The sequence below is a fragment of the Anopheles arabiensis genome, chromosome 3 (assembly GCF_016920715.1).
Source record: "Anopheles arabiensis isolate DONGOLA chromosome 3, AaraD3, whole genome shotgun sequence".
In the NCBI taxonomy this organism is placed as follows: domain Eukaryota; kingdom Metazoa; phylum Arthropoda; class Insecta; order Diptera; family Culicidae; genus Anopheles; species Anopheles arabiensis.
The window spans coordinates 30031910-30051244 of NC_053518.1; the positions used below are offsets into that span (position 1 = coordinate 30031910).

General features: G+C 44.2%; 1 protein-coding gene across 1 annotated transcript in view; it reads left to right on the forward strand.

The window, feature by feature from the left end:
- LOC120900860 (arrestin domain-containing protein 3-like) overlaps positions 1–19335 on the forward strand; it is a 31541-nt gene that overhangs the window by 8454 nt on the left and 3752 nt on the right. The window contains exons 3-9 of the mRNA XM_040308386.1: positions 6306–6518; positions 8617–8687; positions 12044–12235; positions 16588–16683; positions 16836–16906; positions 18050–18350; positions 19181–19295. Of these exons, the coding sequence (XP_040164320.1) occupies positions 6407–6518; positions 8617–8687; positions 12044–12235; positions 16588–16683; positions 16836–16906; positions 18050–18350; positions 19181–19295 (958 nt within the window). The 5' untranslated portion in view covers positions 6306–6406. The remainder of the gene's footprint in view (positions 1–6305; positions 6519–8616; positions 8688–12043; positions 12236–16587; positions 16684–16835; positions 16907–18049; positions 18351–19180; positions 19296–19335) is intronic.

The window sequence follows — 19335 nt, forward strand, 5'->3', positions numbered from 1 at the left end:
CGCATCATGCGAAACGAACTTTTATTTGGGATCCTTTTTCGTTCTGCTCACAATCTAACGGGAGCACCCGTTTTTGGGGTGGAGTTTGGGCTGATCGAGTTCGCACATGTAAGCAACCCTGGTGCAACCGACCATCTGTAAACGTGATTCTCACGCACGCAAATCGAAATGACCATCGTGGTACGAGGGGTAGAGAGTCCGTCGACCGTCCTTTAGTCTTCCAAATCCAACCTGCACGATGCTTGTTGCGTTCTTTTCCCGGTTTTCCTTTGTGCAATAGTTCTCGTGGGACCTTTTGACAGTGTGAAAGTTGCGTTTTGCTTGCCTTTATTTTGACCGCTTCGTCTCGCTTGATTTGATTCACTTTGAAGCGATTTAAATATTTCACGAGATTTCTTGCCCACAATATTTCGTGTCGAGAAGGGAAGTAATGGTTTATTGGAATTTTGATGCTTTTAAATAAAACAAATATTCAAATGACGTGAGACTACCATGAATGAAATGTCATGTTTATGTCATTGTTTATTTAACTATAGCATACTTTCAGGAGCTGTACGTATGAACTTGGTACGAAAAATTATTTTTTAACGCAAATTGCATACTTTAAGGCAAACTTTTCTACATCATATTACATCTACGCTTAATTTGTTACAACAAATGGGATTTTTTGTAAACTTTCTGCAAAAGGAAGCTACATACTAATGAAAAATCCTGTAAAGCACTCCTCCGTTCTTAATGGAGTTTGCTAAATGTTAATGAGACACTCAATCGCAACACTACTGGCTACTGCTTTAGCACTTACTCTTGGCATAAATTAGAGAATCGCTTTGATCAGCTTTCTTCCCTATCTTACTGGAGCCTTTTTCCCCCTTCTCTAACCAACTCACCTTACCAGCGTGTTGATAGGAGCAGCGTGCTGACAAGGCCGACAAGTCAGGCGATAAAACCGATAATAATCTTATCATCTTGAATCTCATCTCGCAGCAGCAAAATCTCGACGAGCGCCACCGCACTAAAGCCACTCGATCTCACCGGCCGGGTTTTTAGTCAAGTACCCGGGTACCAGGAACCAGGAGAATCTGAGCAGCGGCAGCTCTTTTCTGGCTGCTTGAAGCGTGAAGTAGGCGTGTGCTTTTTACACCCCACCAAGCGCCACTCCCGGCAACCGCAGCCGATTTCGCGCGAAGAATGCGAACGATTGGATCACGGCAGCCGGCAGCTCAATCCTCAATAATAATCCTATGCAAAGTGCTACTCGCACACACGGGCGTCGCTTTACATTTCAATATTCTCTGCCATCGCTCCGGGTTTTCCATCGAATCGAATATTTACATGGTAATATTCGCTTGGCCCGCTTGGCGCTCAAAGCGCTTCATCTCGAAAGCACGCGAACGTAGCGTGTCGTGTGACCTTCTTTAATGGCACCGAACGAAACCACATGACAGTAGCAGTATAAAAACGAGCAACGCACACACAAACACATACACACACACACACACAAAGCTAGTGAGCGCATGTCACTCTACGCGCGGGACCAAGTGGCACCGATATCTATTCGCGAAACTACTAGTTTGCTCCCCGGGGATGCTAGTGGGAAAACTTTCCATTAATCAATATTCATAAGACCGCGGCGATGGACGCGGGCAGAAAGGGGGCGAGGACGTGGGCCCATTACCGCCCCATCGACGGTGCATTTCGCCTGCCGGGTGGATAAGAGGATCGTCGAAAAGTGATTATGATCCGATTAGCCTGGACGGCAGTCCAGTGTGCGATTCGAAGCGTGTTGACGCAAAACTCGAGCGGTGTGTGAGTGTGCCCCGTGGCGCTGTTCATTGCATGCCTATTTTCGTTCAGTCGCGCGGCTTCAAACGCCGAAGCGCCGTTCGACAAATGGGTCGATAAATGGGAAAAGTTGGACCATTGGATGGTACGGGCAATACAGACAGCGATCAAACGTACAAGTTGCGCGTGCAAATTGCATACTTTAAGGCAACTTTTACGATTGAACGCCTACAGGTATGCAATTTGCTGTGCTAAACTGCGTTATGAAGATAAATATTTGATTTATTGCACGTCATCGGTTATGCTCATCGCTATGTGACTCAATTTTAAGCAATTAATAATTTTATACTGATAGATTATTCTTTTTCCCGGCATTATTTCCTCTTTTTCAACAAAATCTCTAATTACACTGAGCCCCGCACGGTCCCGTTTAGCAGCACAATACGGTTCACGCTTCAATGATATGATATTCCGGGAAAAAGGCTCCCCTGTTGCATTCTGCTCACCAAACCGCATCACGTCCACTGTCACTTGTCAGCGTTGGATTTCGGAAAAGTTCCATGCATTCAGGTCGTGCCCCTCTCAACGCGGACGTGCCATTTTGGCACCCGTGGCGCTTGATGGATACTGAACGATACTTTCCCCGAGCCCCAAGCCCCAAGCCGAGCAAAAGGGAAAGGTATCTCCCTGTGTGCTACTAATTTCCTACCATTTGTGCCTTCTGCCTTGCGTGCTCTGCTGAACCGCACCTTCGACGCCCCTGGTGCTGGCAGAGCCATGGATCCAATGGCGCTCATTCTATTAAATTCGCAAGCAAACTTTTGACATTAGCTCGCGCACGATGGCAGAAGGAAAAAGCTTAACCACAGAGTCAAATTCATCGCTTCAATGCATTTGAGGTCTAGTTCCCGAAACAACACACACACACACACACACATACAGACACGTTGAACAAACTTTAACAATCTCATCTGTCGCTGATGGAGGGGAAATAGTTACGATGAGCCCCAATTGGGAGATGCCCACTTGGCGATGACGGAGCGTTCGGCGAGTACTGCGCTCCGTGACGAACCGAATGTAATTTAATCATTACGCCATTATTTGTCAAGGGGCTTGGGGTGTTTGGGAGCGTGATGAACGGGATTTCAGCCGCACGGATGACAGGACCGACCACAAAATAAACCCCCGTCAAATGAAACGGGTCACCAATAAGACCCCAGGGCTCATAAACCAAAACTCATTCGGGATGAACACAAAGCAAAAGCTTTTGACAGCCCGTTCCTCCTCTTTATGTGCGTGTGCAAGTGAGTAAGAGCATACTAAAATCAAACAGGCTTCCCCCTCCAGCTCGCGTTGACAATAAAATGGGGGAAAACATTACACCCAATGCGGTTCCACGTATGAGTGTGTGGCGTTATACATATTCGCTCCAACATATTCACGTACACGATTTGCTGGCGTGAAGGTAAACAAACCCGTCGGATGCTTTTATTTTGCTTCATTCACCGGCGCAACCTTCGCATCAAAAGAAAAAAAAACCCGCAATCCACCGAAATAGAAAGAAATGAACGCAGCCAATACAAAAGAGCAGAGGAGTCCCATTCATTTGAAAAGGGGCTTCCCCGGGGTTGGGATAAATTATGTCCTTGCCGAATGGGAAAACATATCCCGCCCTCAGCACACCCGCTTCGCAAAACGTCGTCGTCGTGCTCGTTTTATTCCCCGAAATGATCTGACGCCTACTGGGGCAATGCGCGAGGTGCGGCACGTAAACTTTTTCAATCACATTTTAGGTCATCATTTTTCTTGAGACAAATGAAACCGACGAATGAATGGGGCCACCGGGGAAACCCGACGATTGGAGCAGTCGAAAAACATTCCCATCCATACAACGGAGGCGAGCCAGCTTCTTTCTTTCCTGCGGTTGTTTGCTTTCGCCGCTCGGGCATGTCACGCTCGGGCTAGCTCTGGTTTATCGTTTCATCTTCTCGGTAGGCAATTTGGGGAAAAACAACGTTTTTCGGTCACATAATTTGAATTAGTTCGCGGTAATCTATGGCAAATACGCTTAAAAACCGAAGTCCCAGCCTATTGGATACTCGGAGTTCCGGGAAGGAACGCCGGAAAAAAACGGAACCTCTGCTCCGAAACACCACGTGCTCTGTTTTACTTAATTGGAATCGATTTCGCTATCGTGGGAGAAGGAAACGACGCCCATCGTTTTCCTTATTGTGGTTTGCATTTTGGGATATTGCATCGGGTTGGATGTATTTTTAGCTGGAACTACAAAAATAAACTACGAACCAATGAGTTTACTGCAAGCAGAACGTTTTCGTGGTAAAGTAAACGATCATCTATGACACGCTAATTGCATACCTTTAGGCGCTTCGGAAACTGAAAGAAATACGAAGCATTTCCTAACATCATTGGCCACTTTCAAATGCTCTTTAAAATTTGAAATTGTCATCAGGTGAAATCGTCAATTCCAATCAGGTGAACCGTGTTATTTGCTATTAAAATTTGCATCTTAAATTCACAAGAAAAAGTACCTACACCTTGCCTAGACAACCCATTTTATTATTTTTTTACACTTTTTTCCTCTCCCAGCTAAAAACAAAAATCATAACCTTGATGAAGGTATTTGTAATAACTTCCTTCTGTTTAATAATCATTCAGCACTTCTCGTTCCTTTCCACCCACCAATCTGCACCCGGCCAAAGGTAGAAAGTTCGTGAGGAAACATAATTTTTGCTCGAACATTCCGACGAACATCGATGGAGGCACCCCCCGGTCCGGTCTTGTGCCCAGGGCCGACGCAATCACTTTGATCTACGTTCGACGCGGGATCGTTTTCGTTCAGCGTAACCGCTGTGCTTGCGCTGTTAATAAGCTTTGTCAGTACTTTAACGACACTTGTGTGCGCTTGCCCTGGAGGAGCCGTCGCTGTGTCTCATTGTTTTGTTTTCTTCTCAGTGTAATTTACTTGCTTTTGTTGCAGGAATAAAGACTAATAGCAAGCAACAGCAGGGTAGAAAACAATCACATCAAACCGATTACGTCGTACCAAGCGAAGCGTTTGCTTTTGCTCTCACCTTTCCGTTATAAAGTTCCGTTCAGCTTGAGCTGCGTTTTTCATTAGCGCTGCTTGCTGAAACTCATACCGGGCAGTGCACAGCAACAACAACAACAACAACAAAAAAGTTATAAGTTTCTTGGGATGCCATCAAACATTACTTTTACCTTCGGCGAAGCACCACGACACCACCAAGAAGCTAATTCTGATAGAGAGCCAACACACACACAACGGCAAAAAATATCAAACTAAAGCAACCAAGAAAAAGAAAGGCACGCACATACCGACTCCCCACCATTTTTGCCGACGATTTGCTTTGCCGTTGCAAAGCGTGTTTGAACTCATTCCGTTTGCGCGTTCCTTCGCCCTTTTGTGTTCGCTTGTTTGAAATTATTTTCACGCTTTTCCGAAGCGAACCGCGCTTGCAACGCTTTGTCTGTACGTTTGTCTGGGGAAATGTTTTAACAATCCTGCACCGTAAGTCCTTTGCTACCTTTCTTCCACCGTGGCGAGCGGGATAATTGATGTACGCGGGAGTCTCGAGCGCTATGCTGCTTTGCCTCCTTGCCTCACCTTCCCATATCGCAACAATTTTGCTCTCTGCGTGTGGAGACTTATGAAATTATATTTTCTTCCATTTTTGCTTCAATTATTTCTAATACTGCACCACGGGTGTCGAGATGAAAGGGCGTGTTGTGGTGTTGTTTTTTTCTATTTTATTTCACCCATTCGATTCTTGCTTTTCCACCAAGCGGCAGCAATCAAACAGTAAGGCAGAAAAAAATCGTGAGGAAATAGCGTCGGGTTTTTATTGTATTATGAAATGGAAAGTACACACACATATACATACATACGCTTTCCGCCTGAAAACGGGAGCAAAAAATGAATCCGGCAGGAGCGTTACTGTCGTTCCCCCGTCCGGCTGGAGACGGTTACGGTCGGCTGTTAATGGTTTTATGCGTGTTAGCGATCGATAAAACGACAACAGCACGGTTATATTCGTTTAAAATCAATTTACAACACAGTCATCGGCGCTGCGAGGGACAACTAATGTTTCACTGTACTTTTTGTGGAAACGTCAGCAAACGCGTGAGCGACTGGGCGTCTCCATTATTCTTGTGTTAAGTTCATTATACTAGGATAACACTGCGTCAGCAGCATTTTTTTTTTGTCTTGCTTCACTGAATATTTTACACTCTGCGTTTAATTACCACTCGCTTTCGTTTTTTGGTAAATTTGAGCTACCATCAGTTCAATTGCCTTAACCTTTATTACTCGCGAATATTCAACATTCTTCATCCTGCGGCACAAAGCAAAGTAACATTCTTAATCGACTGTGATCGTCTAGCAGCTGCCGATGGCGACTTTGATTTCAATGAAATATTTAAAACATTCTAAATTATCTCACCCTTTCCCTTAAAACTCTCTTTCCTTCTGCTCAATATTTCAGCAACTTTTACCTAGAAAGCGCCATACATTTAAGGGCATCAATCTGCTACCGGGGCACGCTCACCAGCACTAGCAGCAGCAGCAGCCTGCCGGTCGCCCGCCATGGATTACATCAAAGAGCTCGATATTCGACTCGACAAGGAGCACTACTACGCCGGTGAAGTGCTCTCGGGGCGAGTCATAATGCACACGACGGAAAATTTCAAGCTCAAGTGTAAGTATGCGCTAAGTGCACGAACATGTCTATTGGTGTGCTCGCACTCGAAGCTCGCACTTTCCGCCTCATCACTGTGCAAGCGCTTTTTCATGCGCTTCACAACCAAAAAAAAACAATAATGAAAGTTGTATTATCATGAAGAACACATCATAAAAGACAGTAAATCCGGGATAGACTTAAGCCACCCTGCACTAAGCACAGCACTGAACACAGACATGCACACATGAGGAGAGTGATGCCGCCACAGGGTAACTCCTAGTGCCCGGATGTAAAGCTTTCACGACCTGCATTTAAGAGACTTTCTAAATCACCCCAGGGCAGTGACTGTGCTTTCAAGATGACAAAAGTTAATATCAACGAACCTCGTGTTTTTAGGTCTCAAAGTCTCGTCCAGGTCCACTTTCTCTAGAAAAATTAATTATTGAGCCAAGAAAAAGTCCTGTTTGCTACCATCTAGTTGCTAAACAGTTGCCATTTCAAGTCACAAACAAACCCCAAACAAGCACGGCTAGGAGCCTTTCAGGCTCAACAATAAAGCACAATGTTTACCATTGTTGTAGAAACTTCTTTCTATGCAAAAACCCACGCCCAGGGACGCGTATTAACCTAAAAAAGGGGACAAGATACACACGAAACTGTATCTTGTCCGTAATTTAGCAAATGTACAAATTTACATCCCTCAAGTAGCAACGTAAAAGCACACCTACACCCATAGCAGCACATAAGGCGAGGATTTCATCCCTATTCGCTAGCAGGTTGTCCTAGTACCTCCTCAAACAAACACAAAAAACCCTGATCATTGTTAGCTTTTCGACATAATCTACACATGTCACATGGGGAGCGGTGCGTGAGCTGGGGCTCAGTTATCACGCGTCGGCATCCCGTTGCCTCACTCCAATCACACCGACTCCCTCGGTCTTATCGTGCCCGAAAATTCTACACACCCCGTACAAGGGTACCGAAAGGGAGAATCCACTTCACACTGACTCCCTGACTCGCATGGCTTCGGCCGGTACTGCGACATTCCATGGAGGTGACATGACATGAGACATCCTGTCATCCTCTGGTTACACTTGCCACAGGCACACATACATCCGTCGTAATCACGTTGGAGTCATACACCTTCCGCTCACACACACACGGCAGTGATGCTGACCGGTAAGAACTGTACCCTGTTCGCATCCTTCCGCCTTGGGATGCGAGAAAGGCTCTCATGTTTCTGTCTCCCGGCCTCGTTCCTCTTAAGTAATTCTCCCCCCCCACAAACCACTGGAGGTATCCATCGTCAACGGAACGGTTGTGGACGGAGATTACGCTCATGCCATTGAAGCGGTTTACGTACAGTGATGGTCAATAAAAAAGACTGCAGATTTGTGCTGTGCAGCATCACTAAGAAGAAATATAAAGCAAAACAGGTGAAGTTGTAAATTCAATAAACTTTTAAACCCTTTTTTAGTTTATAAAAGCTAAAAAGCTTCCAAATCTACTAATTTTGTTAGTGTGCTACTTTGACGCCTAAAAGTATGCAATCCTCATTACATAATTGGCTTACTTGTCTAGCTGCATTGATGTCGCTCCGTTTTTGTGCAACACTGTAAGCAGCCATCGCAGCACAAAATGTCGAAGGAATTATAGCAAAAGTGAAAACAACGACATTAGGTAAACCAGGCACAAACGAGCTACCCTCAACCATACCTCAACAGGACGCAAACACACAAAGACATTTTGTTAACACATACCCACACACACACAAACACAAACACGAAACTTTAACCATTTGCACGAAACGCCGCACATTCCTAGTTCAATCGAGGCAAAAGATCCATCCACCCGGCACACGCCACCGTGGCCATTTTCCTGCCAAAACCCTTGCCACACGACTCTCGGCCTCGCAAACCGCGTCGGGGAACCGACCAAACCGTCCTTTGTGTCATGTACTCCACGTGCAAAAAGCTTCTTAGTAAGCACCGTAGTAAAGTGCTAGTGCCTCGTTCCTTTTTAGCTGACTCTTTACCTTGCTTTTTTTGTCTTTTTCTCTCTCTCTCTCTCTCTCCCTCTAACACACTGTTTTGCTGTCTCGTGCCTCTCGTTCCAGCCATCCGCCTATTGCTCAGGGGTAAAGCGCACGTCGAGTGGAAGGTGTTCGTGTCCGGAGACAAAAGAACGGTAATTACGCCCTAAACTGTGTGTATCCTTTCCATCATCATCGTATCATCCAGCCCCTCTCGCTCTCTCTCTCTCTCTCTCGGGGCTGCCCTCTTAAGCGTGTATGTAGGCGGGGGCCGCCTTACCGATATCGTCGACCTTTGAATCACTTTTTTGTTTCTGCAAAACAAACACACGAGAACACGTGCACGCTAACACACACACACGGCAGCTTTGCGACCGTCCCAACCCACACTCGGAATGATTCTTGAATGAGCCGGTGAACCGTGTAAAATTAGACACAGTTGTTTGTTTTTACACATGTCGATCGTCTAGCTTGTGCCTTGGGAGTCGTTTACTTTTTTTTCGCTAAACAGTTCTTTAGTTGTTGTTCAGTTTAGCTGAGCACATTTAACTTACACAGTCACAGTTGTTCGGTTTAGTTGAACTTTTTCTTCCGCTCTCTGTATTCCTGTTGGGTGTTTTGTGATTTTTATGAGCTTTTGTTACACTTGTTATTGCTATTCGACAGAAAGTTTCGCTTTCAATCATGGTTTGCTTGTATGATGAAATGTGTTGTCAACTTTTAGTTTTACGAACGAAGGAGGAAGTTTTCTAATCAAACTACTGGATTAAATTGTTTAATACTTTGAAAAAAAATCAAATAATTACAGTCAATATAGTAAATGAAAAGATTGGTACATTATTTATTGCATAAAATAATAATAAAACAGGCTAGAATTTCAGTAGTCACAGAATTTCTGATCAAAAAATATATAAACTATGATAAAACTACAAAAAATGTATATTTATGCATTTAAAAAAAATTGTTTCAAATTTATTTTATTCTTTTAATCATTTTGATTCGTAATTGTGTTTTTTACATATTATTTTTAAGGCTTTACTGACTGTGATTTATTATATTTTTTTACATTTTACACTATTATCAACAGCTTTAATGAGCAGTCAGCCAGCTGTCAGGTTATCAAAAGACCCGTAAATTCTCATCTGTCTAGTGTTCGACAGTCAACCTGCATTTGTTTTCCGATTTGATATTGAAAATGCTGTTAATGTCTCCTATTCATCTCAATAAAACTCAACCTCTCTCTCTCTCTTTCTCTCCGCAAATGAATGAACTCTGTTATGCCACTCTCCATAACGATACCATTCATTTCATTGACGTTGTGTTTGTGACCAGAACAAAAAAAAATAATCCATTCCAAATGGCCACCATCAAAGCTCCACTCCACACCGTTTTGTATAACTTTTTTCTCACCACCACCAGCAACTATTTACGCACATCATTCAAATTCGCTCACAATGTCGTTTATTTGGAGCGTGAAGCAAACCGATCCGAGAAACAGCATACAGAAACAAAAAAAACGGATCAGCAAAATCTAAAACCCATTGCGAAACGATAAAACCCTGCCAGCCGTTTGCCATGACGCGTCGCTTTATCTTGCTTTCTGCCTTTGCTTTATTTATTTACACTGCAAACTGCCTAGGTCACTACAACAGCTCCACGGTCCCGGCGTGTTTTGGGGGCTATTGTGAAAAACGCCCGGTTGGAAAATTCACGTCCAGTAGTGCTCAGTGCAAAGCAAAAACTAATCAAATGGTGCTCACTCATCGGATAAGCCTTTTTTCATCTTTTTTTTTTTGTTACGGTGCTATTTTTTAGCTGAACACCCATCGTTTCACAGCACAAGCTGCCACAGTGCACTGCAGCGAGCTGTAAAACGCTGTGGTCCTGTCATTATAAAGCTGGCAAGCTCACACAAGGTTCAGATGGGGATGAGGTAGCTAAGCTTCGTTTTTTTGTGCTCATTTTTGTACGCGTTTGTCATCGAATCTCGTGCTGAATCGCTGTTTGCTTACATACTTTACACTGTACCGTATCGAAGCGGATGAGAGCGGTTTGCATCTGTTTCGCTGTTTGTAATGTAGACGTAAATGGGTAGCTAGTAAACCGGTTCAAGTTCAGTTTTATGGGATTTGCTAGAGGAAGAAAAAAACAAGAACTGTGACGAAGCTTTGATGATGTAAATCTTTATTCCTTTTGCAGTGGAGCTACAAGCTGTGTGACATTTTATAGTCGCTAGTAAAGCGTCATCCAATCAAAGTAAAGCAGGCTGAAATGAACTTAAGTCAATTAGTTTTTAAACCGACTGAAAGCACCTCTTATAGCGCCTACATGTATGCAATAAAATGCGAAAAATGCAATTACAGTGAACCCTCTCTTATTTGAGAGGCGATGGGACTGTCGAATAAGAGGGGTTTTCAAATTACAGAGGTGAAAAGTGAATGAAAGGTCCATCCAAACAAGAAAGAGACAGAACATTTAGTATGCAGCCTTAACTGTTGCTATAGGAAACTGCGAACAGAATCGCCAATTTGAGCACACATCTTTCAATAACCATGGCAACACCATACACAAATAAGAGGGACACAGATTTCAGAGGTTTTCCAAATTAAAGGAACAAAAATGTACTGTAAATCAAGGGACTGTGCAAAATGTTCAAATAAGAGAGGTTTTTCATATTGGAGAGGTGTCAAATAAGAGAGGGTTCACTGTAGTTTTTAAACCTTGTCCATCGATCTGAAAATCTACTTCTTACAGCGCCTACATGTATGCAATAAAATGCAAAAAAAATGCAATTAGTTTTTAAACATTGTTCGTCGATCTAAAAATCGCTTCTGATAGAAATAAAACAAAACTGTAACTCAAATCAGGTTGATGCCATCTTCAATAGTGTTAAATTGTTTTTAATAATTAATTATAACGACTACCCTGTACGCCTAAAAGTATGCAATTCGAAGCACAAAGTAGTTCTTTAGGGCATCGTTAGGTTATCGCCTTGTTTTGTCATCACTACAAATCTGACAATTAGTTTAAAATAATATTTAGTGTACTATAATGAAGTAATGTAGTTTTTCGCATAACTCATAACTACCCTTTACTGAAAACGCTTTTCCGTCCCAGACAAACGGCAATAGTTTATTTCGCCGGCACGAAAGTTAATGATCATCTTCACATTATTCCGCTCATCGTCCATTAAGAGCGTCATCATTATCCGTTATATTCACAACACAACACTGCCAGACACTCTGCCAATGAGTCTGTGACCAATTTCGCCCGAAACTGAGGGAGGAAGCCCCAACAACCAATCCTACTACGGCTTTCCTACCATCCACGTCGTCTATCGCAAAGCACAAATGCGCAACAATTTCGTTCGTTCCACAACCACTTTCTCCATCGAAGCTAGGGTACACATAGTCGTGCGAGGTTTATTATCTCTCATTCGGCTGGCTTTTTTTTTACTATGCTTTCCATTTATCTGTATCTTTCTTTCACTGGCCTGGCCCGGTGAATGTAGGTGAAGGACGATCAGGTCTACATCGACGAGCGGGCCGTCATATGGGGCGAGCGGGCGGGCGAAGGGCTGGACGTGACCGTACCGGTGCTAGTGCGCGGTCAGCATCAGTTCCCGTTCCGCTTCAACATCCCCGAAACCAACCTGCCCTGTAGCTTCGAGTCACGTGCCTGTTACATCCGTTACTTCGTTAAGGTAAGACGACACCGCACACCGGGCAATCGTCCTTGCACACACACACACTCTCTCTCTTTCGCTTTTTGTATGTTTTGTGATCGGTATAATTCCCTCGACACAACGTTGACGACGATAAACTCATTTCGCAGCGATAAATACGTTTCGGGTGGAAATAAAACGTTCCCTAAACAGGCACAACACAATCAACAACATTTAGCCGGTGTCAGGTTTTGGGCCATGTTGTCCTGGTGGGCCACTGCAGCTGACACAGCTGCGACCCCGGGACTGAAGGGCAGGCGAGCCGCCGTCATTACGTACCGTACTGTCGGGGAAAAGTGCCGGCAAAAGTAAATTAACATGGAAATTCACTCACTTGCGCTCGTTCGTTCGCTCGCTTCGTATGAAATCGCATTTGGTGTGTTGCGCTCGCTATCGTCGCGTCGCTTGTGAGGCAAGAAAATGAAGCTAATAAAATCACGATACGGTCACACCGTCACACACCCTCTCTTCAGCCCGGAGAGCTTTCGTTTCAAAAACGGAACGCAACAATTGAACCACACATTTCATTTTTGATTCCAAAGTCAACATCCATTTTCCACCAAAAAAAAAAAACAAAACAAATCTGCCAAACTGCTGGCGTTGTGAAAAGCTTATGCAGCAGGACGACTTTGAATGGCCAATAGCAAAAAGGAGCTCCAAATACCGCCCACAATATGAGGGCAACAAAGAGCCAGAAAGTATGATAAAATATTCAGCCTTTCCCCTTCCAACGCAACCAGCGTGTATTAACTGCAAAACTGTCAACGGCGGAAACGATGCGATAGGATTAGTGGAACGTTCCAAATCGGTATAAGGGCACGAGGGGGAATAGGGACCGATGCCTTTCAAACCAGTTGTGGCCACCGTCTGCTTCGATTGTGTTATTTTTTCTATTTTTTGTGTGTGCCGGGGACAGATCTATCTTCCTGACCATGCATCGGACGAGCTGCTTGTTGAAGGGATTTTCCTTAAATCGTATCTATTTGCATTTGTTCCGTGAGAGCGGGCTGAACCCCGGGACTGGTTGATTGAAAAACTGGTTAAGACACATTTGGAGCTGGTGTGGTGTGTGTAATATTTCATGTATGAGGTATATAGCTGTCTTGATGTGATACATATTGAAAATGTAAGCTCGCAACAGAGCCACATAAAGTTCGTGAGAGAGCAGCAAGAAATAAATTATCAAAATCACACCATCTAGGAGCATGGAAAGGGATGATATGTAAATGAAAATTCTAAAGCGCCTAAATGTATGCTATTTGAATTTTTTCTTATTTTTTTCGCACGATGGCTCGCTTCAACGCTCAAAAGTATGCAAGCTAGGTTTTTTTTCAGGTGATTTATTTATATGTCCATAGATCAATGATTATATCATACATGAAAAATGATAAATGTACGCAGCGTATAAGAGGTACACTGGTGGAAATAAAAATAGGAACTTTTTTCTGTGACCGAAAGACATAGTTCTTGTCAGAAATATTTGGTAGCCCTGAAAAGGACTGTTTAAGTGGTTGTTGGGAGGAGGTGTTGCGGTGTTCCACTGAGCGAAAACACATTCTAACGGTCAATCTGGTGACCGTTATTCGCTATCACTTCCTGACAGCGTTTGGCCATATCGCCGATGAGATTACGGCATTCGCTTCTGTCTATGCGTTCCCACATAAACTTGCAGCGTGTCCATAGATCATCGGCTGAACGTGCAGGCTGGTTCTTAAGCTGACGCTTGAGAGTTGACCACAGATTTTCAATCGGGTTGAGGTCAGGACTCAACGCAGGCCACGGTAGAACTTGCACATCCTGGTTTGCCAAATAACATTTAACTGTTCGCGATGTGTGCTTAGAGTCGTTATCATGCTGAAAGATGTAATGCTCTTCGTCTCCGAATTGTTGTCGGGCGTATGGCAACATCTCACGACTAAGTATTTTTCTATACCCTTCCGAGTTCAGTGTCCCGTTGATACGGAACAAAGGACCCGTGCCGTGCCAGGAGAAGCAACCCCACACCATTACGTGGCCGCCTCCGTGACTAAGGGTTTTTATCGTATTTTTCGGATGATACGCCTGATTAGGAAAGCGCCAGACGTATTTAATGCCGTCCGAACCATCCAGATTGATTCTGGACTCATCCGAAAAAATGATTTTGCTCCACCAAAAGATGGATGCAGCTAAATGTTCTTCGGCAAACCGAATGCGCGCTTCTACGTGGTGCGGCTGCAGCTTACGAACCTTCCTCGGTCTCCGGGCACAGAACCCAGCGGCGTGTAAACGGCGAGACACCGTTTTCGCCGAAACTTGCAAACCAAGCTCCTGCTTGATACGAGTGCAAGTTTTGAAAGGATCCGCCCTGATCATCTCAACAATCCGCGCGTCAACGTCGGCCGTTGTTTTTCGCGGACGACCTGTCGATTTACCCGTAGCCTCGCTACGAATGGCGTTGTCCAAAAACGTCCGCGAACGGCCGAACGCCTTGCAGATTGTCTTGATTGGCACGTTCTCACGATACAGCCCCTGAATGTGTTTTCGCTCCTCTGGTGTGCAGTGCTTTCCGCGACCCATGATGATTTTGTGGAATTTTTAAACAGCAACCTTTCACCTTGACCACTGATGGAAGAATGAAGCACAACACGGTTTGGCTCTCCTTTTATACTGCCGCAAAACGCTGCCGGCACTCAAAACTCAGATAAGTAGCGCACCAAAAATGAGAGTATAAAAGGCAAAATTCGGCTATTACAAATTCAGTACGCCTCGAACTGTTGGCGATGACACACCTAGTGTATGCAAAAAAAACACACAAAATTTTTTTTCCTATTTTAATGTCCACCAGTGTATAAATTAAGTCAAATATTTTTTTAGTCTGCACTGTAGTAAAATTGATTAATTAAAGGTAAAAATAAGTGCAACACCAAGCACTTATATACCATTTTTTAATTATTTAACTTTTGTTTTGCTCTTTATCTCTACAATTATCTCTACAATTTACCATTCACACTAAACATACCATACCTCTAAAGCATACCTCTAGGCGCTTAGTGAAGCCAACTATACGGAAGGTTTACTTAAAGCAACAGTTTGCATACCTTTAGGCGATCCATGCCATAAGTATTGCACAAATTATCATGTATTACGAGAATCTTCAGCAGCAGATATGGAAGAGGGTTATAATTAAAATAAAAAATATAAAAGAGATCGCTTGAATTTCCGCACCGCACCACATACAATCAACATGATTAGCATTGCGATAAAGCTGTAAGCAAAGAAAAGGAACGAAAGCAACCCTCACTTTACAAACCAACTGGCTGCGGGCGCGAGCCTCCAACCAGGCAAATGTTAGGCTTAAATCATTTACAATTCACTCGCTGCTGCTCGTTAAACTTCTAATTTATACATAAATGAGCCCCAACCAACCATCTCACGAACGATTTCTACTATACATTCCATGCGCTGATTGATTGGAAACCCATTAGAAGCAGTGCATCGAGATATGGGAAATCATCTCTGCAAAAACCGACCGAACCGACCCCAACCGACCTCGGGCCCCGGTTCACCCAAACATTCTAAACGGCCCACCATAACTCTTTGCCAAGCGCGCCTAGTGGGCCTAGCGGGCAAAGGGAAATCCTTTTTCCATTAATCAATTAAATCAGACACCACTGGAACACGTGTGTGTGTGTGTGTGTGTGAGAGAGAGAAAGAGAGAGAGAGAGAGAGAGAGAGAGAGAGAGAGATAGAGAGGGCCACTTACGAGGGAGTGTTTCACCATATCCCGTGTGGAAGCAAATGGAGTTTTCCGATCACCATGTGCTATGAGCGCATAGCTTAAAGCTGATGAAATATTCATCAAATCCGGTTGCTCTGGAACTGTATCCGGTGCTGCTCGGTGCTGGGACTGCGTGCAGATGGGCCCCATTTGGGACCTAAATGGGGAGAGATGGGCATGGAAAAAAGCTAAGGGAAAAACATATTTGTGATACGTGGTAGGAAATATGTCATCAAAATATGGGTTAGGTTTCGTGCCTGTCAGCCAGCAAATATACTGGCCGGGAACGCCCGGTTTTGCTCTGTAAGTGTGTGCGTGCAGCAAATGTACATCCGGTTCAATAAAGTCCACACCACACTCGTACTGGTGGCTCGTGGTGTCCCGCAGGAGATATGATTGAGACGAAATCGAACACTCCCTTCCTCCACCATAATCGTTAGCCCACTTACGCTGTATGACTAACACTGCACGCACTGCTCTTTGCCTTCTTTCCTCGTCCCATTTCCAATGCAATCCTAACATGCGCGCGCGCTGGCCTACATTCGTTTGTCGCTTCGTTGCTGCTTCCTGCTAGGTGACGATTGATATACCGTACGCCTCACCACCGCAAGGAATCAAGTACTTCACCATCATCGGCCCCCACATAGACTGTATGGATGAGCAATATCTGGTGAGTGAAAGGTAACGCTGGAAAAGCGCCGGAACAGTCTGCCGAGTAGTTCTGGGAGCGTTACCAAATATAGTATTTCGGTGGCCACTATCCTTGGCAATACGTCATCTGTTTATTTTTGCTTGCTTTCTTCCGCCCCTTTTTCCCACCAGAAACCGGTCTCGGGACAGGACAAGAAGGTCAAGTGTTGCCTGTGCTGTGCCAAAGGACCCGTCACGCTCAGGTACGTAAAGCGGCTGCAAATGTTTTATTCTATGTTCTTTTTGTTCCTGATTGTAGACTTGCCTGCACAAACATAAACTGGCGAAACGGGAAGTTTGGCCAGCATTCAAAATGTGCAAAACTTTTCACCCATTCTTCATTTTTTCCACCCTCGGTGTCCTTTTAACGGGGTGGGGGGAGGTTTTGGACATCCTCACCTTACGCCCACTTTCCGTTTTCCCTGCGAAAGCCTTTTGGGGTGGAAATAATCGCATTTCTGAGGCCACGGATTGGTTTGTTCTTCGTTTTATGCATTTCTTATGGAACCGTGGTTCGGTCGACAATAGGCAGAAGGGTGGGAGAAGGGATAAGAATGATGGTGGTTGTTTGCATGCCAATTGGAGAGACCATTTTTTCCTGTTTGTTCAACTAGCCAAGATGTAAATCATGTGAACGAGAATGTGATTCTAGTTTGGAAAGGAATGTTTAGTGCAATATTTTGTGTGTGAAAAAAAACTTTTTAAAGATTCATTCAACATTTTTTTACTGCAAAAAACTTAAAAACTTTATAAGGTCTAAATTGTATGCCAGAAGATATGCAAATGAAATAGTAAATAGTTTTTCATTTGCTTAATAATTCCTCCTAAATGTATGCAATTGAAAACGTAAACAACGTTACCAGAGCGTTACAATTACTAGTGTAATTGTTAAAACTCAATTCGATGCTCGATTCCTGAAAATAGCGCCTAAAGTTATTCAATCATAATTACAAGAAGCGTTACAGGAGAAGTGTTTGATTGTTTAAAGATTGTTAGTAGTTTTACCGCATGCAAAATATCGATAGTGAAGAGTTCCACTAATTGGAGCACAGTAACGACTCCATAGCGTTTCACGCACCACCATGCACTTCTTTATGGTAATGAACTCGTGTGGCATAAGTTTCCTAAGAGTGATTACGCACACCTTTGTCCCTTTTGCCTACGCACTGCTCCTGGTACCACCTGGTAACAGTGGTTCGGTTACATACCGATGCGGTTGTAAGCATTTTCTACTCTCGTTTCCAATCCGTTACGCCCCGCTTCTTGTCTTTGCCTTTTAGAATGACCTCCACTGCTGCTTCTAAACAACCTGTTTTCTCTCTCTCTCTCTCTTTTTCCCCCAAAAGCTGTTCCCTCGACCGGACGGCGTTCTGTTGCGGTGAAACGCTCAAGCTGAAATCGATCATCGACAATCAGGGCGAGGAAGCAGTCAAGCTGAAGGTGCGCCTGCTGCAGTACTGCGAGTTTTTCGTCGAGCGGGGCGTGCTCGGCGTCACGAAGGAGGTGCAGCATCTGGTGCTCGAGTACAAGGGCGAAACGGTGGTGCCGAACGAGCGGCAGGACACCTGCGCCAACCTGCGCATCCCGACCGTGCCGACCACGACGATGGGCGTCTGCCGGTTGGCACAGATCTACTACACACTCGTGGTAAGTGTTGTGCATGTGAGTGTGGTCCCGTTTTGCCTATTGCAGCTCTTAATGAGTGCACGGGTTAAACGGCCTACCTAACCGCAATACCGAGCACCAGCAGGTCGGCTACGTGGCCTGTCTGAACTCTGAACGCAAACTGTCACGTACCACCATTACTGCTACGGCTCATTACTGGTCTGAACCGTGTGCAGGAAACGCATGGAATGTATTAATGTGCAAGCGAACAGTTTAAATCCTGTCCACGATTTTCTAACCTAGTGAAACAAGAAATTTTAATTAGATAATTCAATTGAATATAATTACGATAGAATATAGACGAACGAGAAGTTTTGCTGTCCAATTTCAATCAATGCCGCTATTATTCATACTAATTTGATTCACTCAAACAGATTAAAAGCTAATCAACCTTACAAAACCACTCCTTTAACCTCCTAACGTGATGAAACCACAGATGACAGTTACCTGCCAAGCTGTGCACTTTTCTGTTCCACTCCCGGACACATCGAACATCATGGATTGCATACATTTTGGCGCTTACAAGCGTTTCGTGTGGTTTAATTAATATTGCACTCAGCAGATTAGCGCGATGCAAGTGGGATTATATTCCACGAAATCCACGCATTGGAAGCTCCCCAATCAAAAACACAAACAAGAATCAATCGTAAATTGAGCGCACACCGCTGCGCCAGTTGCATAACTTGGTTTACTTCTGCTCTTCCATCTTCCTTTCCCCCCACCCCCAGTTCTCGAATTGATACGTTTATATTTGCAACTACAACTAACAACTTTGCTTTTCCATTCCTACACAAACACACACACACATACAGGCCTGCTTGGAGTTCGATAAATCAGGCGACGACTTGCAAATTAACTTCCCCATCACGATCGGCACAGTGCCGTTCCGAATACCGAACAGCAATCTTCAACCGCACATAGGATACGGTAAGTTTGATCGGCAGCCGTCCCCTTCATTTCCTCTCCA